Here is a 26751-nt window from a genome sequence, read left to right as displayed (position 1 = left end):
AAACTCGAATTTATGTGCACCAATAGTAAATAGAATAGAAAATTCACTAAATTTGGAATAATTTGAATTTGGGTAACGGAGAGAGCTGGAAACCTAAAATTTAGAATGTTGGTCATTGACAGAGAGTTAGAAAAAAGGACCAACGGGTGTTCGAAAAGTTCTAAATGGAATTACATGTGGAACCTGTACGTTTTTGCTAAAGTGTGGATTTCGGAAAATAGTGCTTATGTGTATGAAGAGTAATTAATGGTAATAAACTTGATATTAAATGTAGGAATAGAGGTGGAATTCAGAACTATAGTACAACTAATTATACGGTATTCACGATTTCCATATGAAATATTTTTTTATTCCCTTTCCGCATATGAAGTGGCGGGTACCTTGCTAGTTCAATATATAATTGAATTTCATTAATTTTATATACAAATATGAACAAAAATGTCAATGAAAATCTATTTCATGGATTTCAAATTGCAATTTTGGAATGGCGTTTAAATGGAACTAAAAATATTATCTACAAATATCTTTAGTTATCTTAAAATTATTTCACATCATCATAATGGTTAAAGTACGTATTATTTGACAAAAGTTTTCTAACTATCATACACAATCACACAATAACTAACAATAATAATCCAGTATCAATACTCTGAAATGACAAACATATTCCATATTCCCGTTAGTATTATCGCCCCCTCTTGAAATTGACTTATTGAAACATATGTTTGCCGAATCACAAACATTAGAATCACTTCTCTCTACACCCAATGTCTTCCCCTCTCAACGGCAAGGCAATAAAAACATCTCAGACAACATTGTCTTTGTCGTCGTCTTCGTCCTCGTCCTCGTCTTTGTTCATTGTCATCATCAGCCGTAGCAGCATCATCATCATCACAGGATTTGGAGAGGATAAAAAATCAAACAGCCATAAACAAAACTTTGTTCATTTATACTTTAATGCCAAACTTCACTCCCGCTCTGCTGATTTCTTTCTTTTCGTCTATGCATCATTGAAATTATCCTCGAACGATTCACGGAAGTTATGGAGATGTGAAATTGTCTCTGTAACTAAGACGAGGAGGGGGCTTTGGCATGGCATTTTACCACAGCCAATAAAGCTTAATGTTAATTTCTTGTGAAACATTCATAATTGTTATGATTATTGGCCCCGATTGGTGCAATATTAGAATCATAACAGTGACAACGGAAAATTGGGAAACATCATCCAGTCTACAAATAACATGTGGAGTAGTTAACATCATGAAGATGACAACGATAATAAGTTTGAGAATAATTATGATATTTTTGACAATAAAAAAATAATAGATGTTTTACCGCCAACGTAATGTGTTATCGTAATGAACAATTTTAAATTAGATTTATTGCAATTTGGTATATTTTTTCTTGATAGTTATTAAATTCAATACAATATTTTAATTAATTACCCCTGTGTCTTCACAGCCCTTTCACATGTACCAATGGACTCACACCGAAGCTCCAACAACTTCCCAACCACACACTCCAGGGAAACTGGATAAGGTCAGCGTTTGGCCATACTGTAGCACACCAGCTGGCATAACTCGCGTGCCGAAGAGCATACAAGTCGATACACCACAACCTGAAAGAGAAATCGGGTTTCAACAGCTCCTCAGAAAGAGGCTATTGAGTTGCTCGACAATAGCCGAAGTTCATGTCGTCGTTAATGATCTCCTGGCAGCGGGTGAACCGCTGAGAAAACCCTCAAAACGGTGCATTCAACTCACGGAACTACTAAATGCCAGCGAAACAACCGTCTATCAATACGACAAGAATGTGAATGTTAGCGAAGGTAGTTCGGGCATAGAAATTGGCAGTTTACAGGAAGTTGGTGTACAAACTGATGACGGTGAAGAAAATGGCCAATTTGTATGTAGTAAATGTAAAAGGGATACGAGGGAAGATGATTTAACATGTGAAAAAGAAATTCAAGTTTCTCTGGAAGAAATTGAAAAGGCGAATAGTAAAACAGAATCTGGCAGTTCGTCAATGGTACCGCCACCTCCTCCGCCACCACCATCAATTCCTATGTCTCCATCCACACCGGCTCCGCCTCCACCACCTCCGCCGCCTGGTACATCTTTACCACCCCCTCCTCCACCACCTCCTTCAGGGCCTGGCCTACCACCTCCGCCACCACCTCCTGCTCCTCCTTGCCTTAATTCAACTATTCCTAACGCAAATAATCACAACACCTCAGCCGGTGGAACTCCTCCACCACCACCGCCCGGTCCACCCAAAACTCCATCAACACCCGCTCCACTACCCAACCCTACCGAAGGAGGCTGGTTCAATCAAGCAAACAGTAAGTATTCCTCCCCAAAGATCCCTATCTAAACTAACTATCAGTAATTCCTCTAACTACCCATCATATAGCGCTACGAAAGACTGCCGTTAATCCACCCAAACCCATGAAACCTCTCTACTGGACTCGTATTGTGACGCAACCGCCACCGCCCAAACCGGCTCTGCCTTTTTCAGGTTCTGGCTCAGATGAGGCAGATTCCAGCCCATCCAGTTCCCCCGATGATCCACCGGTCGCTCCCAATAAGCCCCAGTCAACGAAAGAGATCTGGCAGGAAATCGATGAAACAAGTCTGGATAATATCGACGAATTCACCGAGCTATTTTCACGTGAAGCTGTTGTGCCGGTAAGCAAGCCGAAAGTTAAGACTGAAGTACGTGTGAGACACACAAAGGTGCTGGACAGTAAGAGATCTCAAAATGTGGGCATCATATCGCGCAGTTCCCATGTTGACTTTTGCGAAATTGAGCATGCCATCTATCACGTGGATACCTCAGTTGTGAGCCTGGAAACATTGCAGCAAATTATGAACATAAAGGCCACAAATGAAGAATTGGAGCTAATAAAGGAGGCAGCGCAAAGTGATATCCCCCTAGATTATCCCGAACAATTTCTGCTGAAAATCTCACAAATATCCATGTCAACCGAACGTATATCCTGCATAGTGTTTATGGCTGAGTTTGAGGAATGTGCCACTCTCATTGAACGGAAACTGGAAGTTGTTTTGCATTTATCGCAATTCCTAATGGAAAGTGAAGAATTGAAATTGCTCTTCGCCATCATCTTAACGCTGGGCAATTATATGAATGGCGGCAATCGCCAACGAGGACAGGCTGATGGTTTCACTTTGGAAATTTTAGGCAAACTGAAAGATGTCAAATCAAAAGAGTCCCATACCACGTTATTGCATTTCATTGTGCGGACCTATATCAGTCGCAAACGGAAGGAAGGTGTACAGCTGTTGGAGATCCCATTACCCATTCCAGAACCATCGGATGTGGAGCGCGCTAGTCAGGTAGACTTTGATGAGGTTAAAAGGCAGATATCCGAATTGAATCGACAACTTAAATGTAAGTACAAAATTTAGCATTTTTAGTGGAATATTATTAATTTCGTTTATTTGTGATTTATTTTCTGTAGCGACTAAAGCCATTACCGAAAAAGTCATCTCAAATTCTACGCCCCAAAATATGGAACCATTCAAATCGAAAATGGAAGAATTCATTGAACATGCAACAAAAGTCGTCGAAAAGCTGTACAAGGAACTCGACGATTGTCGTGATATATTTGTGGAAACTATGAAATTCTATCATTATGCACCGAAAACTGGCACAATCGAATCGTGTACGCCCAAAACATTTTTTGAAAATTGGACCAATTTTACAAACGATTTTAAGGATATAATGAAGAAGGAAATTGCTATATTATGGAATGAATTGTAAGTAGTTTGTATATACATATGTATTAAATGTTGTTATATATTATGTTCGGCAGGGCTAAACACTAAGTGCCCTCCTACTTAAGTAGATCTCTATAAAATTGTATTGAATATGAGAATATTAGGATCTATTAACATTTAGATATAATTAGCGTATATAATTACCACTGATTGCAGACAAGAAATGTTTAGATACTGCCGATTTTATTTACAATTGTTTTATTTTTTGCCTCGCGGACTCTTGAAAAATACAAATGCTGAAGATTTTTTGACCTATATATTTCTAAAACTTTAAAGAAATTATGGTCAATAATTACTTTTATGATGTTAATATACCCGATTACGGTCATATTTAATAAGGTAGATGAAGTTCTAATTTAAATATAATCTGTAGTTAAATTTTTATAAAATTATATTTTAAGGGATCAGTTTAGTCAGTATTTTTATATAGCACAAACACAAAAATTATCAACAATATATTTTTGTAATGTCTTATCTTTATATTTCTTTCATTTCAGATTGAAGAAATCCAAGGATGTACAATCGCGCAAAACTGTCAAAACTACAAAAGTGAAACCCGGAGGCCTCAAGGAGCGTATATTACGTCTCAACAAAAAATAGACGAAGCTGTTGATGTTATTTTCCTAAAAATTGCCTACATACCGATATTAACTATAATCATCAATATTCTTAATTATATTCAAATAGACCTACACCTAGCCAGTAGTTACAAAAGGAACAACAAACTTAATTTAACAATTGCCTTACAATCAAAATGAAGTGAACGGAAATGCACACTTTTTTGTAGTACCGAGTACTGATTACTGAACTGCGTTATTATTGTTTAAGTATATATCAATTTTTTTCTAAATCAAAATTTTTATTCGGTAAAAAACAGTTAGATTTAAATATTTAGATAGTAATAATAACTGAATCGTGTAATAAGTTCTAAGTGGATATGTGGATTGCAGTGAATGGTTTAGCACAAATATTCCTTATAGTTGTGCGTACTTTAATCAGGTGAAAGGATGGTGGGACTATACTACAAAATTATATGTTGATTTTGAATGTTTTTTTTTTTCTTGATTTGACAAACATTTTGTATTTATGTATAGGCGTACGTGTGATCTATTGTACTCATATGAAGTTGTGAAGTGAAAAAGAAGAAGAACCATGCTCAGAATGGGCTCATATCCTCATCCTTATGGGATTAACTTCATTGTTTCATAGCACTTAAAAAAGGGTTGTTAATTTGTGAAAATAAAACGAAAAATAATAGTAAATACATATACGATAAGAGATCACTTTTGTATTCCTATTTGCTTTCAAAACTTTAATAAATTTTTAAGCTTACAAACATTGGTCGTTTTTTTATCTATTCTGCTGGAGTTAGACTCTAGGTTGTAAAAGGTTGGGTCCAAAGTGAAGATGGGGTTAGATGAGTGATGTGATGAGCGATGGACATCCACAGAGTATATGTTCAGTTGTTTCTAGCTGCCCATATATCGACATCTCGCTCATTTGCTGCAAGAGAGGCATAACTCAAAAAAGTAATTTTAAGTTAATGATGCACGATTGTTCACTATAATAGACGTCATGTTGTGTAAAAAATGAATATGAATATCTCTTACACACTCTAACTGAGAAGCTGTAGAAGTTCCTCTGTCCCATATAAAGTGTGAGTAAATTGAAAACTTAAAACGCATTTTATGCAAAATCGTTTTTTTTTCTTTTTTGCAGGGATTTCTGCCTGAAAAACGCTACAAAGATTAAGTTTATATGTAAGGAATTAGCTATATTCCTTACTGTAAACACCAGCATTAGTGACTTCTCTCTCAGGATTCTCAGCTGGTAATATTTAGTCTACCGTCATCGAAGTCATTATGGGAGGGAACATAGTCACTGATGTGATTGTTCCTATCTAAAAAATCATAATCTAAAATTGTGTTATATATATCATAATCTTAGGATATGTAATCTAAGTTCAAAATGGAATATGGAGGTGAGGTACCTCTTGGATTGCTGTCACAACCCACACTATTGGAAATGGTGGACACCGGCATTTTAAAGAATCTAGGCGAAAAGGTATTCTAAAAACAACAACATACATACACATCATTCATAATATTAAACAAAAGTACAATGTTTTAAGATCAGCATAACATTCATCGGTTTAGATTTTTTATACATTTTGAAATGTTTTGCCAGTTTTTTGGTACGGGAATTGAATATTTGTGTCATTTGGTCTGTTTTGTCCCTATAACATATCCTAATCTTAGGATATGTCATCTAAGTATAAAATGGAATATCCGTGTCATTTGAGGTTTTTTTTAATTTTTTATTGTGTAGTCCGAATATTAAACGAGCAGACCTATTATCGTTGTCATGTAATAATCGTTAGCAATGACACAAGAACAATTATCGATAGTGCCGCCTTCATACCCGACTTGCGATATCCCTAATCGGCAATTCTCTCATGCCTCTTTCTCAACAATACTCTTCTTAAGCGGTGTCCATCACACCTCATTCGTAAATTTTCCTTTCCTCTCTGTGAGTTCCCTCTTTATCGGCAATTTTTTCTTCTCACCCATTTACAGCAGGTGGAACGTTTTTTATTTTTGCAGGCGTCACTCGCATCCTCTAGGGAACCAAAGCACATTGTCATTGCATTCCCAGGAACTAAGCAGTAACTGCTAGTACTGCAAAAAATATTTTCATTTTTAACTTAAATGAATTTAAAAATACAAAAACAACTAAAATATTTTGAAAGCACTAGAAAATATCTAAATTCCTGAACGCACCAACGTCTGAAAACAAGTGAGTAGTGCAATGGGCTTGTTCCAAAATTTCCTCTTCATTGTAATTCCTCCATTGGAAACATTTTAGGATGTCTCGAGTTACACGCCAAAAACATGTTCTCAAGGAGATGATGGAGGACGACTACGAGCTGCCCAAAGATAATCAACAAATTGTTCGAGTGGTCTGCAGCCGCGGCAATAATCTACATGAGGTGGAAACCGCCAATGTGGATGATGAACGGTTTCTTGGTATGGAATTTAAACGTATTCTTAGGACTTTTAATCATTTAATTGCAATCTTCTTTTACAGTTACTATGCCCAATAAATTCCGCAAGAATGTCTGGGTAAAACGTGGCGATTTCATATTAGTGGAACCCATTGAGGAGGGCGACAAGGTAAAAGGTGAAATATGCAAAATATTAACACCAGAACACATTAAGGAATATAAAAAGGCTGGAGTGTGGCCGGACAGGTTTGCCATGAAATCTAATAAAGACAATTATCAAACCAATCTGCCAAAAAGTTCGTCTGAAGACGAAGAAGAGGATGACGATGATGATCTTGAACCAAATATGAATCGGCCAGCTGCTAGAATAATTGAAGATTCCGATGACAGTGATACTGATGATGAGGAAGACAGTTCTGAAGAAGAATAAACATTGAAATTTATATGTTGTATTGGCATATAAAATAGTTCCAGGGTGATATGATGTGAGCAACAATCTTAATGTTAAATGTAATAGTTGTTAAATAAGATATATTCTTAAATAATCGAGTGGATAGTGTCTTCATTCGGAATGGATCTTTGCGGAATGGATCTTCTTAATAAGTCGATTTAGATATCTTATCATTAAACCAAACCAATTTTTATTACATCGTTTTACACGCCCATTCAGTTTTATAAACTCCTTTTAGAACATTCAGTTTTATAAACTGGTTTATGATTTTAATACGAAATAAATAAATCATTTTCAACATGCATAATTTGTTGTTCATTGCCTTTCCAAATATAATCTACTTCTTCGGATATTTATATATTTTTATTTATTACCTGTATGATTCGAATAATTCTAGTAATATTTGAATTACTGCAATTTATATTTTACGGGAGTCTTCAAATTTCCGAAAATAAATATCGTGGTATAGCCTTAAATGAGAAGTCGGAAATCCTACAGAAACAATACAGTACTGGAGTAAAGTACCTACAAATAGGAATAAAATATATGAGTGCTTCAATAGATCAATACTTCTTTTAAACCATTCTTCCTACTCTTGACCAAAATAATAGACATTTACAATTTATTAAAGCTGCATTAATTTTATTTTCCACTGTAATTTGCAATTTTCCAAAATTAAAAATGAGTAATTTTGTGTGTATATTTTGTTGTTGGATTTTAAATATAAATATATCTTACAATCTAGATAGAGATTCAATAAAAAATAAATATATTCGATTGATTTACATAATTCTTGAGTAAAACCGAAATGAAATTGGACAAATTTGACATATCTTGTTGGCGTATGATGCGTTCAAAAACGAAAAATCAAATAAATATATTTTGAAGTTTCGTTGTTCCTGTTACGATTAGAATATGACTGATTGAAATGAATGGAGTGTATAATGTTTCTTTGCTGCATATTTTCCGGTAAAATATATATATATATATATATATTTTTTTTTCAAACTATGTACCAATTCTGCAATGTAAATACTCAAAATTTTAATTTAGTAGATGCAAATTTCAATCAAAACCGTTTCCACTGCAAACTTATTATTTATTGTTTTATTAAAATATTAGATTAAAATGCTTTTGTGTTGGTGGTGGAGGTGGCGGCAGAGACTTTTTTAAATTCTCCTTAGTGACTGAACAGTTGGTGGTTGCAAATTTCTTCTTTTAGTTTCGTGTGAAGGAGACATATTGATATCATTGGATTTGATTTTTTCATTTTTCTTTTTTGTTTTGTGTATTTTCTATGAGATGCAAAAGCTATATTTCTAATAATACTAATTACTGTTGCTATTTCAGTATAATTTGTGAAATTGTGTATGTAAAAATACTATGAGATCTTATTTAATTAAGCCTTTGGTGAGAAAGACACAAAGAGCAAATGACTAGGAGGCCTGAGAGAGTGTAAGAGAATGAGTGCGTGTTTACAAAGGACAAGGGAATGTTTCGTTTTTGTTTTCATTCATGTGAATAAAATGACAAACTCAAATTTCCACACGATACATAAGACTTATGTACCTAACGGATTTTTCTTGCAATTATAGATATCGAGTGAACTCTTAAAGTGAATTAACAAAATTGTCGAGTTGGTAATGTATTGCAATGCTTTTACAATGAAATGAAACAGTAGAATATCACGTTTAAAATTCCCTATTTCAGGCATTCAAATTCAGCCACTGGATTTCAACTGTAAATTATGTTTCTCATCGTCGTCTTGTTTCTCGGATATTGAAACAGAATCATACGAACGGACATCGTCACTGCATACCCCACTTTCATCTGGCGGCGGCATGTGTCTTTTGTGATTAGTGGGAGTTTCCAATGGTTGGTCCATGTCTGTAGATGTCGAAACTGCCGCTGTATTACCCGTGCCACTACTGTTAGTCGGGTTTTGAGCTTCCAACAAGGCTAAGGTTGAAGGGCGCACTTTTGTAAACGGGAAATTCGTTTGATTCTCCATTTGTGGCGTGTGTACTGCCACTATTTCTGTTTGTGTAGCTGCTGAGTCTTTTTTCTCGCTACTATTCGAGGTATTGAGGGGATTTGTTGTTTGGGATAAAGCCTCAGCTACACCGGCAGTCAAGAGACGTTTTACGTTCTCTTGAGGTAAATTGCAGAACAATGTGAGACAATTTAAAATATCTCTCATTGAACCCTGCAATTGTTGTACCTGAGAGAGAGAAAAAAAAAACAAATTACATTGTTGACATCTACCTTCGTTCATAGTGAGTTTACTAAAATACCCTCCTTACCTGATTTGTTAGCATTCCACATGTCTTGGCTAAATCATTTACCACCGTTGTTGAACTATTATCTAAACATAATGTATTTGGTTGTGTGACTACCACATTGCTAGATGACGATGACCCTACCGATGATGATTGATCTCCATGGACAGCATCTGCATTTGCCGGGGTTGGGTTAGTTGTGACAACTGTGTTTTGCATTGAAGAAACCTTTTTCCAAAGCGCATTAATGGCCTGCATTTGAAGCTGCTGAATTTTGCGTTCATTTTCCAGTTGGGCCTTTGTCATTTCCATGTCTTTGGTTAATTTGCTAATTATAGAAAAGAAAGATATATTATTATGTCTCCGATATATATTTAGTATCTGAACTTACTCAATGTATTCATGCGTCCTTCGCTTAAGTAATTTCTCCGCAATGTCCTTGGTTTTTTTGCGTGTACGATATCCTCGCCATATTTTTTGTATTACCACAGCTGATGATTCGGTATCTTGGCTGCAATTCAAACTGGAATTCTCCATATTCTGTTTCATTTGTTGACACCTATACATCAAATTTAATTCAATTATTTATTTCAATGTAAAAATATAACTTTCTTACCTCTGCGCTGCTTTATTGCGTATCGTTTTTAATTTATCCACATTGATGTTATCACTATCATCGTCAGAACTACCACCTGCTGAACAATCGTCTGGAGCTGCAACATGCATTGAATTTGTGACAAATTGCCGTGACTTTATTTGTTGTTGTTCCAAATGTTGCTGCTGATTTGAAATCATTTTTGTATTGGACATTTGTTGGTGAATATTCGAATTGTTGGCAACTGTATTGGATTTTCTTGGACTCATTGTTGGACTGCGTTCCGCAGTATTGCGTTTCAGGTGAGGACTGCGCATTTTTGGTGAATTTAAACGATTATCTAGTATTGTAAAGGGTAAGAATTTAAATGCAAAAAATAATATATTCCCCATTGAATTTTACAAAAATATACACTGTTGTAATGTCAATTACTTACCTTTATTTTTATTAGTTTTTGTTTGTTGTATTTGAGTATTTATTGCTGAGACAGTTACCCGTTGAGCCACTGAGGCGGGGCAAACATCTGGACTCATAAGCGTTTCCGGTACGGGTACCATTTTTGATGCAGCCGCCAAAGGTCCCCCACTTAATGGTTGATTTGCATATGATTGTTCTGCAATGAAAATTGAGTTTAATGTCGAAAGCCAGGTTTTTAAAATAATGAAAAAATAATTGTTGTCTCTTCATACGACCCCCTAATATGAACCGATTGCTTACCATTATACGGATTTGGAGTTATTGTACGTGGTGTAGATTCCTGTGAATTATTCATTTTTGCATTCGAATTATTACCATTTGAGCCCTCCAAACTTTGTGACATTATTGATTCGCAGTTCTTTACATTTTCGATCAGTGATGTTGTCATTTGTGTAGCATGATTTGCTGCGATAAAAAAAAAAACATTTATGATTTTTTTTCAAAAATAATAAAATTCCTTATAACGTACCTTCATTACGATCATTGGCCGTATTACCATGATAACTATTAACCATAGAATCTGGTGAGCCTTGACGACCACTTAAACGTGAAACTGTAAGTTTTGAGAAATTTTATTAGAAATATAAGCTTCGTACTCTGCATTACTTACATCTTGGTGATTGTATACGACTTGCAGGTTTCTTTCGTCCCGATGACGGTGAATTATTCGCTGACGCGTTAGAGTTCTCCGATATTTCTTCCTGCAGTTGACGCTGATGATGTTGAGCTTTACTTAGTATCAATCGCAGTTTGCGTTCATTTTCATTTTCTAATGCTTTTCCAATTAAAGGGCAAACAGAACTCAAATATTTAGCAAGTGCGGCCTGTTCCCCCAAACGGAAACTACGACCACGTCCTTGGCTATACAGCCATTCAGCTTTAAGGCTGCAATAAAAATGATTTTATTAAATCAATAAACAACCCGTGGATCCTATTCTAAAGTATTACCTTTCAATGGGATCTACCACAAAACCATCGATAACTTTTAGACTCAAACACCAATTCAAAACGAATGGTCTATGGTCAAACCCACTAAAATATTGAAATATATTTCATAAGAGCTTTAAATTGTTTGGAGATTATGCTGTTACTTACTCAGCTCCTGCTGTCATCGAAACACATGGATTCTCACTAATAGTTAGGCTATTCAAATTGTTCAAATGTGCCAATGTACAGATTTCGTTTAAATCGCTTATATTATTTTTGGCCAAAGTCAAAACCTCCAGTGATTGCGGTAAGTATTTATCGCACTGTCTTAAATGTGTTAATCGATTTCCATGCAAATATAGTTCCTAAAATTAAAAGAATTATTAAAACGAAGTGCAATAATCGACAATCAATCCCATAGTAGAAGTTCAATTATATGTATTTGTGCCTACATATTAGAATACTTTTCTATGTTAAATCACAACACATTATTGTTACTATATTTGGCACAGATGAAGTGAGAAAAAAAGGTTGGCACTGTTTATGTACAATTATGCACCAAATGTATTAGGTAAAAGACGAGCCGTAAAAGAAAAATAATAAAGTTATGTTACATACTCATACGAAAGTTTTTTAATACCATAGTCTTGGTTCAAAGGTCAATGTCATTTTAGTTTATTCACTTAATAAGAAAACAAATACATTAATAGAAAGAGATTTGACAATCCAAGAAAAAGACAAGATATGCAAAGTACATAGATATGTGTTTTGAAAATGTTAATATGGATTGTTTTATTTGGCCTATTAGAAGAACTTTACTCTGTTTTAGACTTCCTCAAGGGGAAAGCATAGACAGTAGTATTGAGATCGTGAGAATAAAGTTCTAAGGAGAGTAGACATTACAGCATATGTGATTTTTCAATTCGTCTAAAGCATAAATACATATTTCAATATTCTTTCAAAATATATTTAATTGATGTGCACCTCGTATCAAAAATACGAACTCGTTTAAATAATAGCAAAATATAAAAGAATCATAACATACCTTTAGGCACTTTAGAAATGATATATCCGATATACTGCCTATACTATTTTCAGCCAAATTTAAATATTCCAACTTTGTGTTGGTATTTAGATGTTCAATATTTTTAATGTTGTTTCCCTCCAAATTCAAAATGCGCAAGTGGGTACATTCTTTCAAGCCTTCAATTGATAAAATCCCATTGAACGAAAGATTTAATTCTCGCAAGCAATGTAAACGACATATGCCATACATGCGTAGCAATTGATTTTTGCTCAAGGATAGCTGCAAGAAATAGACAAAAAAGTAATGCAGAAATATTATTACAGACCGGAAACAAGTGTTGTCTCAAATGCTTGGATAGCAGACATACAAGTAAGTCTACGTACCTTTTCTATTTTAAGATATGAATCGATATTATCAATTTTTTGTAATTCATTTTCATCCAAGAGAAGAACACGTACATTTTGGGCTTCTTCTTGTTTTGGCACTTTTTTCAATTGCTTGCGAGACAAGTCCAAAACAATTTTTTCACATTCCTCTTCACCTGAAAAGAAACAAAAACAATCGAGTGGTATGAGAATGAAGCAAAAAAATGTAGACACTGTGCTAGAAGTGTATGGACATAAATCCACTCAAGGCACTGAGGTAGCGACGATGACGATAAACAACATAAGTCTTCAATGAGCATTTTTATGAAGGAAGTTAACATTGTTCATTATATTATTACAATGCAAAGGGGGTGGTTGGAGGGCAAGTGACGTCATGGTACTTGGTTAAATTTTTCACAGAGTCAAGTCAAATGCAAAATATATACATTTTTATTAATTTTTAATGTTTGTTTATTATTCTTAAAACTTGGGACGAGTCCATTACATTTAGTAATGGGTTAGAATCTATTCCACATTACTGATGGAATTTTAAATACATATTTATTTGCTCCCCCATTCCAATAAGATTTTCACAATTATTCCTGTTAACAAATTTCAATTGTATTCGGCCATTTTCCTTGATAAAACCTAAAACTTACTCATTTCTCCGTCAGAACAGTGACCAATTGATTTTTTTTAGTTTTTGGTAGAGCACAGAACAGTCTGCGTTTCTCAAATGGCTAGCCGGCCACAATTATTTCCTTTTTTATTTTAGAAAAATCGATGTTCGTCCTTTTTGAGTTACGAAAAATCCGATCGAAAGGAGCACTTCTTATTCTCACTTTTCGCTTAAGTTTTCTTTTTTTAAATATTAGCAAACTTGTAGATTTATAATTTTCCACTTTAAGTAGTAAAAAATACTCGAGTATTAAAAAATAAACAATTTTATTTGACCAGCAAAAAAATCCTTTAATTGTTTAGACTCTCTCCTAGTGATTGAAGAAAATATTTTCGATTCCACTAATATTTAGAAAATCGATTACTTCATGTGTTATGCCGATTAACGATGACTTGTGGTCAATTCACAGTGAGTTTCATTCCGGTATCCTTTCATCATGATGTGTTCATATAAGATTTTCGAGAATGTTTGCAATGTGGAGCTAAAGCCAATATAATGACATCTTCTGGCGGGCTCATTAACAACGTTGATTTCGCACATGAAAAAACTTCTTGTTTTATACAAATCTATAGAATCTATGGCTAATTACTTTTCCTTTATGTTTTCACTTGTTTTTATTTGGTTTAACTGTTGTTGTTGTTGTTGTTGTAGCAGCCCTATTGCTTTTACCCAAACTGTTTAACTGTTGTCGTTTTTGATACATTTTAATATTAAGTCTCCCTGCCTACTCGATATTTTGTAACAATTGTTATTAAATGTTGTCTTTTTACACCAAACTTCCGTAAAGAGAGTGCTTTGATTCTAAAATATTACTGGAACATTTACTCAGTAAAGTTTCGCAGAAACAAAATGCAATGGATATACATAGGTATATTAAAACCATTCACATTTTTATTTTTCATTCATCATTAAAAATTTTTCTGAAATATTTTCGTATGTTTCAGTACTATTTCATTAGTAATGATAGTAAAAAAGAAACGAAATTGCTCTCAAAATAATTTGAAAAATTCGGGAACTCAAATTTAGTAAATATGCCAAAATTAGATGGCAATACTTCAAAATCAACAAACAGCCAATTAGAAGTTAGAATTCCTGTTTACCATTTTTACTCAATCAAATTTTTCGAGTAAAAAGATTACAAAGAGAACGTCATTTTGTTGTTGTGTTCTCTTAAATTTGATTCAATGTTTTACCAGTTTTGTGGGTTCAGGAACGATTTTCGAGTAAAAAGTTGCAAAACTTGTAAAGTTAGTAGACTCCATGGTACAATAATACAAGGTAGGGCAGCTTGAGGTGAATAACAAAAAAGCAACTATGCACGTGTGGCTTCTTCTGCCAAAAACAAAATAAATATTCGCAACAAGTGTTTGTGTTTATTTGACATTTTTTCAACACAAAAATAAAAACGCGAAAAATTAATGAAAGGTTATGATTTCTTCCCAAAATATAGTAGGGAATACCATAAAATGTTTGTTTCATCAATAACAAAGTAATTACTTTCAGACGAACGTGTTAAAAACTTTATTTTCATTTCAATTAAACTTGAATATATTTCAATTTATTTTGAATTTATTTGACATTATGTTCAAAACAATACATACACAAAATATGTATTTTGATTTGATGGAACAAGCCACTTTGAGAAAAAAATTGTAATCAGTTGGTAGCTGTGCCCTACCTTGTAATTATTATACCATGGTAGATTCTTTTAGGCTCTGGAACGGAACTATTTAGTATGTTCCCGTACTGCAAGAATCTACTCGATTTTACTATTTTCTTCGATATCATAAATGAAATTTCCAATTGATTGACATTTTTTGATAAATTCCCCCGATTGTTAAGGATGGGACTAATTTTATTGTTGTTTGGAGAGTTATTCGAGTTGAACTATGTGCAAAAGACATTTTTTGCTCAAAGAATTTTGTATGGGGGTAATAGAATAAAGGAGAACGACATATAAATTCAAATTTGACTCAACGTCTGTCACTTCAGTTCATTGTGTAAAGGCAATATGGCTTTTACAACAACAACGCCCGTCTGTATATGGCATAAACGATCCATTTTCACCAATGTCAGACAGATGTCGAATTCCAGTTCCATACTTTTTAAACCACGAAATGGATAACCCGTTATTAAAAGGATTTTAAATCGACTCAATTAACGATATTTAAACATGATCATAATGACAATTATCATCTTGTGCCAAAAATATTTGTTTGCAAATTGAAAATGAAAAAAAAATTACAACAATTGCAATGCTCCTGTAATATTTCGATTATTTGGAAAATACGTTCTAAACACAGTAATTCTTTTGATAATTTGTTCTTCTTTTATTCGTACAAAAACCGTTTTGCATCTCATTAGAATCATGATATCGTACAATGATAACAATTTGTTTGTCCCCGTACTGCAAGAATCTAACTATTATCTTCGACATCATAAAGGAAAATTCGTTATTGTAGTAAAAAATAGTCGATTCTTACAGTACGGGAACAGATCAAATAATGGGGATATTCAAAAAATTCGTTCGATGTAAATGTAGCATAGCCGTTTTAATCGATGTATCAATCGATATTTACAGAAAATATCGATAAGATCGATTTACCATCGAATATCACCCACCACCAAACAGTAAACGAATTGCAAACTTTTCGGCGGCAATTGCTGTTCTTTTCATTCATTGTTTACATTCCGAGAAGCTCAGGCAATTTCACAACTTTTGCATTACTCTACATTTATAGTGTTTTTGTAGGTACAGGACCCATAGTAAATAAAATGGCCTTCGAAGCAAGAACCCACGTAAATGGCAAAATGCTAAGACAGTTTGCTGGACAAAATGTGAGCATAATGTTGTGTGTCGAGAATGAAGCCGGTACAAACTTAACTGGCATTAGCACCGATGATGAAAAGATTACAGTTCAGCTTCCGGATTCAGTAGATGCAACAACAGGTGATTGGATTGAGGTTATTGGAAAAGCAATGGGACCTACAAGCGTAAAAGCTAAGGAGGTAAGCACAGGGGAAGAGAATTGTGTGCAATTGCTTACAAAAATAATTAACTTGTGTATGTTTGTTTTTAGGCCATTCTTTTTGGTGGCGAAAATATCGATTTTGACAAGGAAGGCTACAACATGATGGTCCTGTTTATGAACAATTGCAAGGAGATTTATCGCAGCGGCTGAAAATGGAAGGGATTTAAATTGGACTTTAATTAAAGTTAAGATATTTTTTATATTGTTTGAATAACGTTTATTGCATCCAAAATATATGTTTTGTTTATTAGAAAATACTATCAGCAAATTTAAACTCTATTGGCGTTTTACTTGTCTGGCAGGGACACTGATGCCTTATACACTTCGTTGACTTTGTGTGGCAGTCGTTCCAAATCTTCCATTAAAGACATTTCCTCCCGTAAATTGTTCAATCTCATACGTTGTAGTTTTCGTATCATGGGATTAATTACTTTCGAGGAGACAATTTCATCAGCTGTAATGGTTAATTTGTCCTGCGCCGAACTTTCAGTAAAATCGTGTCTACCTATTTCGGTCATGACGTCCTTTTGTTGAGACTGGATGTCTGTCTGGACATCATTATTATCAATATGTGTACAATGTTCGCATTCTATCGATTTCTGAGGAATGTTGATAGATTCTTTATTTTCATCGCAGTTTGTGTAAACGGGAGCAACTTGTGTGGTCTCTAATAACTTTGATACCTCTTCAGCTAGCTTACATTGTGACCTTACCCTTTGTCTAAGATCCTGCGAACTTCTGCGACTAATAACAGTTTTAGATGACCTTTGACTCTTTTCACTTCCCTCAGAACGATTGCAAATTCTTTCCATTAACGATTCTGTTTCATGTATTTGACGTCTATTTTCCGATTTCTTTTGTGTGCTTTTAGACATGTCAGCAGAAATGTGTTGGCATTTACACAACGGATCGTGTGCAATGTCTATTTGATGATAATCGTGCTTTCGCCTAGGAACATAAGCCGCCTCCAAACTAAATTTAGATATGTCATTATAAGCATTTTGTAATAAATAATTATCGTATGTGGAGCGATCGGCATCACCTCCACTGGATATTTCCTTGTTAATTTGATGCTTCCTGGATGTATTGTCATGACTGAACTGTTTCTCATATCTCGTTGGATTTTTAGACAAAAAGGACGATAACTTTTGATGAAATGAAATAAACTAAATGTTTTTATATTTGGTTTTGGTTATGACAATATGGTGGTCATTACTTACATGATTTAGTTTTGGATCTTCGAAAATATATCGACACAAATTATTAGATAATCGTCCCTCCTCTTGCATTCTATGTTTTTACAATATGAATCAATTTAATATATTTATTAATTATTATTTTTTTAATCTTTGCTATTTTACAAATAGATCACAAACTATTTGACAAGGTAAAAAACAATTTGTGTATGCTGATTAAAATTTCTATGCAATATATGTTTTTATACCAAAGCAAAGTCTATATAAAAATTTTCATTACGTTTGCAACACCTTGTAATATTCACCAGAATCCCCATCTAGATCAGAATAAAATTCTATGTCGATTTCTACTAATCCTGAATGTTTGGTATTGGTTGCTTCCATTTAACGGTACAAATAATATTGGGTATTTTGAGGCTTTTTCAACCGAATTTGCTTTAATTTCTTATTTTGGTGGCAAATCTTCATACAAAAATTGGTAGCCCCCATATAGCGGTACCTCCAATATTCGGTATTTAGAGGCTTTTGGGCGTGGTTCTCAGTGGGTGGCAAATGTTTCATACGAAAAAGTGTTCCCAATTTTCAGCATTTTGAGATTTGAATAAAAAGTTACTAAATAATATTTCTACAGCTAGTTCGGTTCAGCTAGTTTTTATTATTTACAGGCGTAGGAAGTGATAAACATTACTAACCTGATTGACTTAAAATAGATTTATTTCGTCATTTAAAAAAGTAAAAAACATAAATTTAATATTTTCATATCATCACAGATGTTTTTATTCCATTCCTTACAGTGTCATACTTTCCATATAATTCTCAAACGAACGAACAATTTTCGAATGATCTGGACCCAGTTGAGTATCAGCCATTACTGCCAAACGATAGCGATCACCGAAATGATGTACATTTAGTGACAAGCCTACAACACATAAATAACAAAAGTAGTAAATTATTCCTCAATAGAGAAACATAATCAAATACTCACATGTTTTCGACTGAGGTGGTCTAAATAGTAAAACATCTTGTACCGTTTGTCCCCATGTTGTTTCGAAACTTGAACTTTCACCATATATTTCAGTGATTGTTATTGGGAAATTGGATGAAAAGTAGTTGATGCATATTTTGGTCAAAACTCTGGGAAATATCGAAGTCAGCATATCATATTTCGTTTGCCCCATTGAGGCCAAATAAATCATGACTTGTTTACGGCGAATTTGCTCTATTATCGAGTGGATTTGACGAGCATGTCCATGATCTGGCACCTTAAGTGGCAATGGAAGAAATACAACCCCACCAATGTAATCGGATTTGTCATCTAAATTGTCAGTGAAATAGCCTTTGGCAATTGTGCGACATGTTGTGTTGAGCATTTTTGGTATAGCTACATCGGACGAGTACAACTCAAGATAGTCTCGGATTGCACCCGACAAACAGGATAGCACATAGTCGGATTCGCGTACTTCATCATTAAAGGCGACACGTTTACGTAATTTTTGGGCATCGATTGGTTTCGAAAATGAAGCGATTTTACGTCCGGAGTAGGACATTTTATGCAGTTTATTAACTTCTTTCGAAGGATATTGGACAAGTTCTTCGAATATATTGACCGGAGCTTTAAAGATTTCATAACAAATTCTTAGGAATTCCATTTGAGCATAGATCAAGAGTGGCAAAAATATTGAAAGACGTCCCGAGTATGTTGTGCTTAGCGTTGTCTCACCTTTGACAAGTAAATCTCTAAGGGCCATAATTTCACAGAAGATACGATAGGGAAGTGCTAGCATGCTGTTAACATTTGCCTTCCAGACAAGTGTGGCCCAAGTTTTGGTGAGATTCGAGGGTTGTAAAGAATTTTGAATAGCAAATTTAGCCGTTGGCCAGGACAAATGTCTCTGTTCCGCCTCCTTGGCTAAGAGCCGTCTAATTACTTTGATTTTACTCTCCGTCTGCGATAAATTTTTTTGATAGCGATGTGATTTGTGCTTCTTTGCAATGGCTGTTTTCCAATAGCTAATCACAACATTGACAGCTACAATCAGAAGCAACGAAAACAATTGACTGATATTGGTGATTTGAATGCCACTCGTATCGTCTGGCGTCTCCAGGGATTCAAATTCGTATATAAATTTATTCCATTGATTGACAATTACACGCATCAAATATTTCAAAAGTCGCTCAATGTGTTCGGGCTTTCGAATGAAATACGAGAGACTTTTGGTTTTGGAAATGTTTTGGGTATATTCGCCAATTTCGATAATTGGTCTTTCGCTGCTATCCCTTAGCATTAACATTTCACTGATGTGTAAATCGTCTTCCTCGGCAATGATCAAATGATGAATTTTCAACAGTATATAGTAATGTTGATCTTCCTAAAGCGGAGGAGAAATCGAGCATAGTAGAATTTGGTTCCAAAAGAATAGAAAAAAAATAGTTATATTACCTGAGGTGCATTGGATGTTTCTTCATCGGCAACTTCCACATTCAATAATGATTTGTTCGATGAAATTGGAATAACAATCACCTGCCACTGCGGTAAATCCGAGGGTATATACTTTTCAACCAAGGTGCTAACAAAATCCTGAATATTTCCATCATGTACAGGACTTCCACGATATGTTGCTTTATTCAATATGATGTGGTTGTTGATGTTAAAGGAACTGTTTAAAGTAAGAAATAAAATATTTTAATAATTTGTATTTGTTTATTTTGTATTTAGTCGATTACCTGTTATCTCTAACCCAGCCATAGTGACCCCAACAATTCATTAACTTCTGACGCAGTTTGGGAAATTTTAAATGACCCGTTTTCTCCCGAGCACCTGTCAGATTTTCTTCATAATGTTTACGTATTGCCTCAAAATCACATGGTCCTTTTATTTGAAGTAGAAAATTGAAAATGCCAGCATTTCTTGGAGTATCAATGAATGAGCGTATCTTTTTAGTATTTGATATTTGCAGTTCGGGATATTTGATTGATAGTATATAATGGACGAAAGCATTGCTATAATGGACACCTGTTGAATGACAATATAAAATTGTATATTTACAAATCAATACATGCTATGGGTAATATTTCTAATTGAGAAATATGTCACTGTCGATCAACATAGAATTGTGGGGTATGAATGAACTTATTACTGTCTTTTAATGGATGAGTTACTGCAATGTTTACTAAAAAGTACCGAATATTTTAATCTAGAAGGCGATTTATGTATATACAAATGTATAACGCTTTACCAGTTCTGGTATTGAAGTATTCTACTTAGGCTAAAAAATATAACGAAGTTTTTTATAAAGACTGTATTTTTAACATTATAAATTTTACTTCAACGAGTCTCCGTCGAATATTCCAACCATATGGTAGAGAAGTATACAAATTTATATATTATTGTCTGTTGGTACTGAAACGGGTGATAAATAATTAACTTTCTTTAGTATTTATTTAATTCCAGAGCCAGATCAAAACGGTGTCTATTTTGTAGTCCTTATGATCTCTTGGATCTTATGTTTTAAAATCCTGAATTATAAATATTTCAACGATAGATAATCAGTAAAATAAATTAAAAAAAACTGGGTTTCCCATCTTTAAGTTTTTAATAAATTTCCATAACATAATAATAATTATAAATAAAATGTATATTATTTGTGCACTTTTGGTTCGATTACTATGGTTTTGAGGAATTGCTGCAACTATTATCGTCTATTGTAGATAAAAGTATAATATAAAAAATCGTAAGGTGCCAGAATTGTAGAGGCTTATCAGACCCCCTAACACTATGAGTAACAACGGCTGGGGGCAAAGATTAAAAATTATGGACTTTTGTTATTGTTTCGGTCTTAACAACTCATCATCGACATCATTGTTTCGATTGCAAAGCAGGTACGCGGATTTTCAAAAAACAATAAATCTACGAAGTCTGTCACTGATATGAACTTTGATTGGGTGTTAATACATTTAAAAAATAAATTATGTGGCGTTGCAAAAATCGATATGTGAGTGAATCTTGTGATGGGACCAACTGTGATGTCTGAATTTGTGCTGGGCGTATGTGAGTGCCCTTATTGTGAAATACCATATAAATGACCCATATTGATTGGAATAAACGTAGCGAATTGTACATAGTATATGAACTTTTTAAGAAATGATTTAAAATACATATATATGAGATAAGTGCAATCATCTATTCGGAACGTCTGCATCCTATAACATTGTTTTGAAATTTGAATAATAAATCATTTGTTTGCAAATATTTTGCAGTTAATTCTTTTTTCAAATGCTAGCGATTTTGTTTTCTTCTATAACAGATAAGGGACATACATATGTTTGAAGGAGTAATAATGAGTCTTCTAACATGAATTATGTAGGTGGGCAAATATTTACTATGTTGGATATTTCATTGCGCATACGCACCGTATGCAAAAAGAATTGGATAAAGAAAATAAATACGCGATCAAACATTAAGACAGTACAATATATGACATAATTCAATTTTTATTTAGTAATTTGCCACAATTCAAATTTTCTCTCTATTCAGTTTGAAATCCCTTATTTTAGATAGACGAATACTTACAAACAAATAGAATAAGTAAAAGCGGTACCAAAAGACAAGCGGTCAAAAAACACAACAGCGCTTTGAGGAAATATTTCAATTCATTCCATATTCTACAAAAGAAGAAGATGCAATACGAGCTCGTTTAAGCAATGGATCGGTTAAAACTTAATCACTCTGAAATATTTACTTTTCCATATTTTATTTCTGTTTCTATTTCTTTTTTGTATTTTGATTTTTAATTCATTCTTTATTTCGATTAATTATTGTTTATTTGTTTGTTTTTTTTTTCTATTTCACTCAAGTTGTGGGCGATGTCAAGACGTCTGTTTTATAGCGAGGAAATTCTTTAACTGAACTGCAAATGCTGACTGAAGACAATCATACCGGCGATAGTGAAAACACTTGCAGTGAGAGAATCAAAGAGAGGTGGCCAAATGGTATATTGTCTTCAATTTTATTTGTTCTTGTTTAAATCGTTATCAGTTTCAACAGAGATATATGAGAGAAATGAGAACTAACAAATGCAATAAATTCAGTTCATTAGAACATTTGATTTGGATTCAATGTATTCAATCATGAGAAGGAGATAATGAAATGTATACCAAACATTGTGACGGTTAAAACATTTAAAATTTATAACGGAAAATCGAAATTGAATAAAAGTAAAAGTTTGATGTTGTGGATCACAGCAGTTGATATCACTATGCAACATATATAGAACTCATGCTCTACGGATTAAAATTTATTATCGGTGTTAAATTCCTTGAGGTGTATTATAAAAATCACGAAAGAAAAGGAGGGCCATGTATCGAAATTTTTGTTGTAATCATTGCTCCTTTAACTTAGCTGTGTAATATTACGTTTACATTGTACGCGATTTCGTTAACCCAGTGGATTGAAATTGTCAATTCCATTGATGATATGTCAAATAAATCCTCATGAAGTAGGTAAAACCGGTAAAAAGTTTCAATGTGTTCCCCACTTTAGTATCAATAAAATGTTATCCTGTTGATATAAAGACTCACTTTTGTGTTAACATGGATGTTTAGTGGATGCCTATCAAATAGATGGTGATTTGGATGAACGCATATTCAATGGTAACCGTTATCCCCTTCTAATAATCTCAATGCCGTGGAATACGAAAGAGGTAGAGATTGTGCAATTCCAAAATATCACCTCTTTGATTTCTTTTTCAACTGAATTGAAATGTCTCAAAAGTCTGTCGACTACTGTCGACAAAAGTGAAATCTACAGGAATCACCTTTGGGAACTACTAGTGCGGCTAACGATAAATCGAGAACCTTGGTTAGATACTTCACGACGCAATAGCTTTATCTTCGACCTATAATTGTAGGGGTGTTCTTAACTATGCTCGAGAGCCGACAACAATGTTGCAGCACTTCAGATTTTCTGGTCACATTATCCTCTTATGTTCAGATATTCAACCAACAGATATATAGCAAGCGGCTGCAGATGTAATGATGTCACGGAAATTCCTTTCTACTACCCGATTATCATAAGGATTGGACAGTTCACTGAAGCCACAATCTTTGAACTTCTGCGAGATCAGTTGTCAGTAGTTGTATATGATAATGGAGAGGTGATCTGACTTCAATGAAATTACGACATGCCATGATAAGTCATTCATCAGATCCAGTTAAACGACGGTTATGATCGCTGAGCTATCGTAATTTCATGTTATCCTTTGGTTACCTCCTCATTCACCATGCAAACGTTTTTTATTTTTATTTTCAGAATTCTTTTTCTTTAATATACCATTTAGAAATTATTATTCCAAATTGGGTATTTTAGTAAATTTGAAATAAAAATGCTTATTCAAATAACTTTACTATTTGTATTATTAAATTCCGTTACATCCTGCATCTATGGTGTGGTGAATATGCAATAGAGACAGAGAGAGAGGCCTTTTAAAAGCTCTCTATTCGGAGAAAAATAATCACCAAAGCTTTATGTTACAAAAATTACCATTCAGATGGTGCAAAACTAAGCGTCAAATAGATAAAGCCCGATGAGTATAGTGGTGCTGTCCGTGCGTTGTGGTCGTTGACGATTTGGTACGCTGCGGTAAATAAAGATTTGCTGCCATTAATTGCTAAATGCTGCTGTTGTTAGTGTGTTTGTGTGTGCGTGGAAAAAAGTGTTGCTAACTTTTGGATGTAATGATTTTTCCCTTCTCCAATTGCTAATGAATTACAAAAGTTGTGATAAATAATGAAATATAATGTAAAAGTTTCACAAATTTAACAAAATAAAAAAGAAAGGCAAATAGTGAAACACACACTCACGCAGCAAATTAAAAAAAAGAAAACGAAAATACATATTCAGTCCTTGTGCTCGTTCTTTTCTTCTCAACTTACTACAGTGAAATCTTGTAGGAGTTCAATATTGTATAATATACGGACGTACATACAAGGAAACGTACCATCTCATCTGTACAACGGGTTTTGTGCATGTGTGCGTCTGAATATTGAAGTGAAAAAAGTAAAGAAAGGAAAGAGGAAATTTCATTTCTGACAAGTCAAGAAATATTGAGGAAATAAAACCGAAAATCTAGTTTCCTACTTTTTGTGAATCGGTATGTAGGTTTGAGTTCTTAAAATTTCAATACTTCCAATTAAATAATTTAATTACTAACTAATGCTGAGAAGAACAACAGCAACAACAACAAAAACAACAGTAATAACAATACCAAACAACGACCAAATAATACGTTTTGTATTTAAATCGAGTTCCCACGAACAATAAAAGTGAAAGTGATTTCCTACGAATGCAAAAGGAATAAACGCTAATAACAAAAATACAACTAACGACTACGACGACAACTACGAACGAACACAAGGAACAAGAGAAAATCCAAAAGAGGAAGCGAATTATGCGCTTGGTAGTTTGTGATGGTCAAAATTAGAAAAAAAGTGATATATTAAAGTGTCGCTCCTAAAAATATGCCATGAAATCTTAAACACGCACTTGCAAACTCACACATACACACACGCATCGTTTGATGGCCGCAAGTGAAGAAAACACAAACGGACAATACGCTAGACAAACTGTTTCTTTAGTTTGCTGATGGGTCAGGGTGAGATAAATACAAACTGAAAGTTACAGAGAAAGAGAGTGTGAGAGAGAGAGAGAGAGAGTAAAATAGCGTTAAATACCATCTGAGAGAAACGTAGTTCGTCCAAGAGCTAAAAAAGCTTACAAAAGTCGTGTCGTGAGTGATAATAATAATGGTGGTGGTGTTGATGCCACACAGTATCATTGTGATGGCATTGATTGTATAATGTGCAGAGGGTGCCTGCTTGCGTGCAATAGTATATATATGTATGAGTGTGTGTGTGCTAGTAATGAAGACTATGAATGAAAAAGCATAAATTTGCCACCCACTTTCTTCCCCTCTTCGTATAACGACACGATTGTCGCAGCCGCGCCATCATCATTTCGCAAATTGCCTGTGCACATCTCCTTCTCTTTGGTGCAGTAACGGTAACAGCAATAACAACTGTGACAATGTCTCCGAGAAGGTGTTGTAGAATCTGTCAAAAACAGCAGGTCTGGTTCTGATAATAGTACATTATTGTTATTAATGTGTATGCTGTCTGCCGTCGCGTCGCTGCTGCTACTGCTGCCAACGCATTGCTGTAATACGGAGCGCCATAACCCATCGTGCGAGAACACACAATTTAATTCCATTTGATTTCCTTACATTATTCTACGTACGGTTTTGTTTTTGACATCTGCCTTTGCTGCTGCTGTTGTTGCTGTCAATGTTCGTTCCTTCCGTCCCCCTACAAAACACTAACTGAAACGACAACAACAACGGCAAACCATCGTAGTAGTAGTAAACATCGAAAGCAACGAGTCGTCGTATGAAACGCAACTCTTTGTCACATCACAGCGTCGCACATCCATACATACTCGTCTATGGATATAAACAAAACGGTGGCACACTGCTCTCACTCTCTCGCCAGCCTCGTCCGTTCGTTCGTTCGCTCTTTGTTCAATGACATAAAAGCTGCTGACTGCCATTGTAATTGTGTGATGGTGGTGTATGATTTGTTTTCCTGTTCTCCATGAGAGAAAACATATGACACACGTGTATTCAATTCCTTCAGTAGTGTATCCTTTTTGTATATATAAATAAATGTGTATATGTATTGTTGTGAGTGTGTGTACTGTGTACAGTTCAAAGTTCATTATTGTATAAAACAGTTTAAAATTTAAATGAAGAAAATAATAAATAAAAACAACAACAACAACAACAACGATATCAGTAAATAAAACAAAAATATTTATATAAATACCTACATACATACCTATGTACATCCGTGTTCATATACCTAAATAAA

At 34.2% G+C, this 26751-nt stretch overlaps 7 protein-coding genes across 7 annotated transcripts in view; 3 read left to right on the top strand and 4 right to left on the bottom strand.

Moving 5' to 3' along the window:
- The window catches only part of LOC133324879 (protein cappuccino), a gene marked incomplete at its 5' end in the record, with an annotated part of 43242 nt that extends 38817 nt beyond the window's left edge, over nt 1–4425 (top strand). Inside the window, 4 exons of the mRNA XM_061533706.1 lie at nt 1462–2341; nt 2413–3411; nt 3482–3779; nt 4298–4425. Of these exons, the coding sequence (XP_061389690.1) occupies nt 1462–2341; nt 2413–3411; nt 3482–3779; nt 4298–4400 (2280 nt within the window). The remainder of the gene's footprint in view (nt 1–1461; nt 2342–2412; nt 3412–3481; nt 3780–4297) is intronic.
- LOC133324881 (large ribosomal subunit protein uL13m) overlaps nt 1–26751 on the bottom strand; it is a 111058-nt gene that overhangs the window by 22555 nt on the left and 61752 nt on the right. The window lies entirely within an intron of this gene.
- LOC133324884 (probable RNA-binding protein EIF1AD) lies at nt 6665–7234 on the top strand. Its single transcript, XM_061533711.1, has 2 exons — nt 6665–6826; nt 6888–7234. The coding sequence occupies exons 1-2, from the start codon at nt 6667–6669 to the stop codon at nt 7232–7234; spliced, it is 507 nt and encodes a 168-aa protein (XP_061389695.1). The 5' UTR covers nt 6665–6666.
- LOC133324878 (centrosomal protein of 97 kDa) lies at nt 8976–16285 on the bottom strand. The gene is made up of 13 exons (XM_061533705.1): nt 16227–16285; nt 12944–13163; nt 12579–12839; nt 11702–11898; nt 11555–11638; nt 11217–11491; nt 11076–11159; nt 10847–11011; nt 10566–10742; nt 10151–10469; nt 9926–10093; nt 9559–9862; nt 8976–9476 (listed from the first exon to the last, which is right to left on the bottom strand). Exons 1-13 carry the CDS (start codon nt 16283–16285, stop codon nt 8976–8978), a joined length of 2814 nt encoding a protein of 937 aa, XP_061389689.1.
- LOC133324886 (uncharacterized) lies at nt 16375–16786 on the top strand. Its single transcript, XM_061533712.1, has 2 exons — nt 16375–16613; nt 16685–16786. Exons 1-2 carry the CDS (start codon nt 16380–16382, stop codon nt 16784–16786), a joined length of 336 nt encoding a protein of 111 aa, XP_061389696.1. The 5' UTR covers nt 16375–16379.
- On the bottom strand, nt 16924–17925 carry LOC133324877 (uncharacterized). Its single transcript, XM_061533703.1, has 2 exons — nt 17857–17925; nt 16924–17781 (listed from the first exon to the last, which is right to left on the bottom strand). Exons 1-2 carry the CDS (start codon nt 17923–17925, stop codon nt 16924–16926), a joined length of 927 nt encoding a protein of 308 aa, XP_061389687.1.
- On the bottom strand, nt 18621–26067 carry LOC133324876 (uncharacterized). Its single transcript, XM_061533702.1, has 6 exons — nt 25976–26067; nt 22403–22494; nt 20557–20845; nt 20273–20489; nt 18818–20201; nt 18621–18751 (listed from the first exon to the last, which is right to left on the bottom strand). The coding sequence occupies exons 1-6, from the start codon at nt 26065–26067 to the stop codon at nt 18621–18623; spliced, it is 2205 nt and encodes a 734-aa protein (XP_061389686.1).

Source organism: Musca vetustissima, unplaced genomic scaffold (genome assembly GCF_032173495.1).
Source record: "Musca vetustissima isolate MV318-11 ecotype Yass unplaced genomic scaffold, APGP_CSIRO_Mvet_v1 utg10349, whole genome shotgun sequence".
In the NCBI taxonomy this organism is placed as follows: Eukaryota; Metazoa; Arthropoda; class Insecta; order Diptera; family Muscidae; genus Musca; species Musca vetustissima.
The sequence above is the reverse complement of the archived record's forward strand: the minus strand, read 5'-3'. Positions and strand labels throughout refer to the sequence as shown.

What these genes read in the sequence shown, in the direction of transcription:
- LOC133324884 (XM_061533711.1), top strand. Translation starts at nt 6,667, where the DNA reads ATGTCTCGAGTTACACGCCAAAAACATGTTCTCAAGGAGATGATGGAG. An exon ending in GGATGATGAACGGTTTCTTG is followed by an intron (nt 6,827 to 6,887) that starts GTATGGAATTTA and finishes CTTCTTTTACAG; the next exon opens with TTACTATGCCCAATAAATTC.
- LOC133324878 (XM_061533705.1), bottom strand. Translation starts at nt 16,285, where the DNA reads ATGAATGAAAAGAACAGCAATTGCCGCCGAAAAGTTTGCAATTCGTTT. An exon ending in AATTCGTTTACTGTTTGGTG is followed by an intron (nt 13,164 to 16,226) that starts GTGGGTGATATT and finishes ATACACTTCTAG; the next exon opens with CACAGTGTCTACATTTTTTT. An exon ending in CGCAATAAAGCAGCGCAGAG is followed by an intron (nt 10,094 to 10,150) that starts GTAAGAAAGTTA and finishes TTTGATGTATAG; the next exon opens with GTGTCAACAAATGAAACAGA.
- LOC133324886 (XM_061533712.1), top strand. Translation starts at nt 16,380, where the DNA reads ATGGCCTTCGAAGCAAGAACCCACGTAAATGGCAAAATGCTAAGACAG. An exon ending in CAAGCGTAAAAGCTAAGGAG is followed by an intron (nt 16,614 to 16,684) that starts GTAAGCACAGGG and finishes GTTTGTTTTTAG; the next exon opens with GCCATTCTTTTTGGTGGCGA.
- LOC133324877 (XM_061533703.1), bottom strand. Translation starts at nt 17,925, where the DNA reads ATGCAAGAGGAGGGACGATTATCTAATAATTTGTGTCGATATATTTTC. An exon ending in AAGATCCAAAACTAAATCAT is followed by an intron (nt 17,782 to 17,856) that starts GTAAGTAATGAC and finishes TTTCATCAAAAG; the next exon opens with TTATCGTCCTTTTTGTCTAA.
- LOC133324876 (XM_061533702.1), bottom strand. Translation starts at nt 26,067, where the DNA reads ATGGGTTATGGCGCTCCGTATTACAGCAATGCGTTGGCAGCAGTAGCA. An exon ending in TACACATTAATAACAATAAT is followed by an intron (nt 22,495 to 25,975) that starts GTACTATTATCA and finishes CTTCTTTTGTAG; the next exon opens with AATATGGAATGAATTGAAAT. An exon ending in AAACATCCAATGCACCTCAG is followed by an intron (nt 20,202 to 20,272) that starts GTAATATAACTA and finishes CCTCCGCTTTAG; the next exon opens with GAAGATCAACATTACTATAT.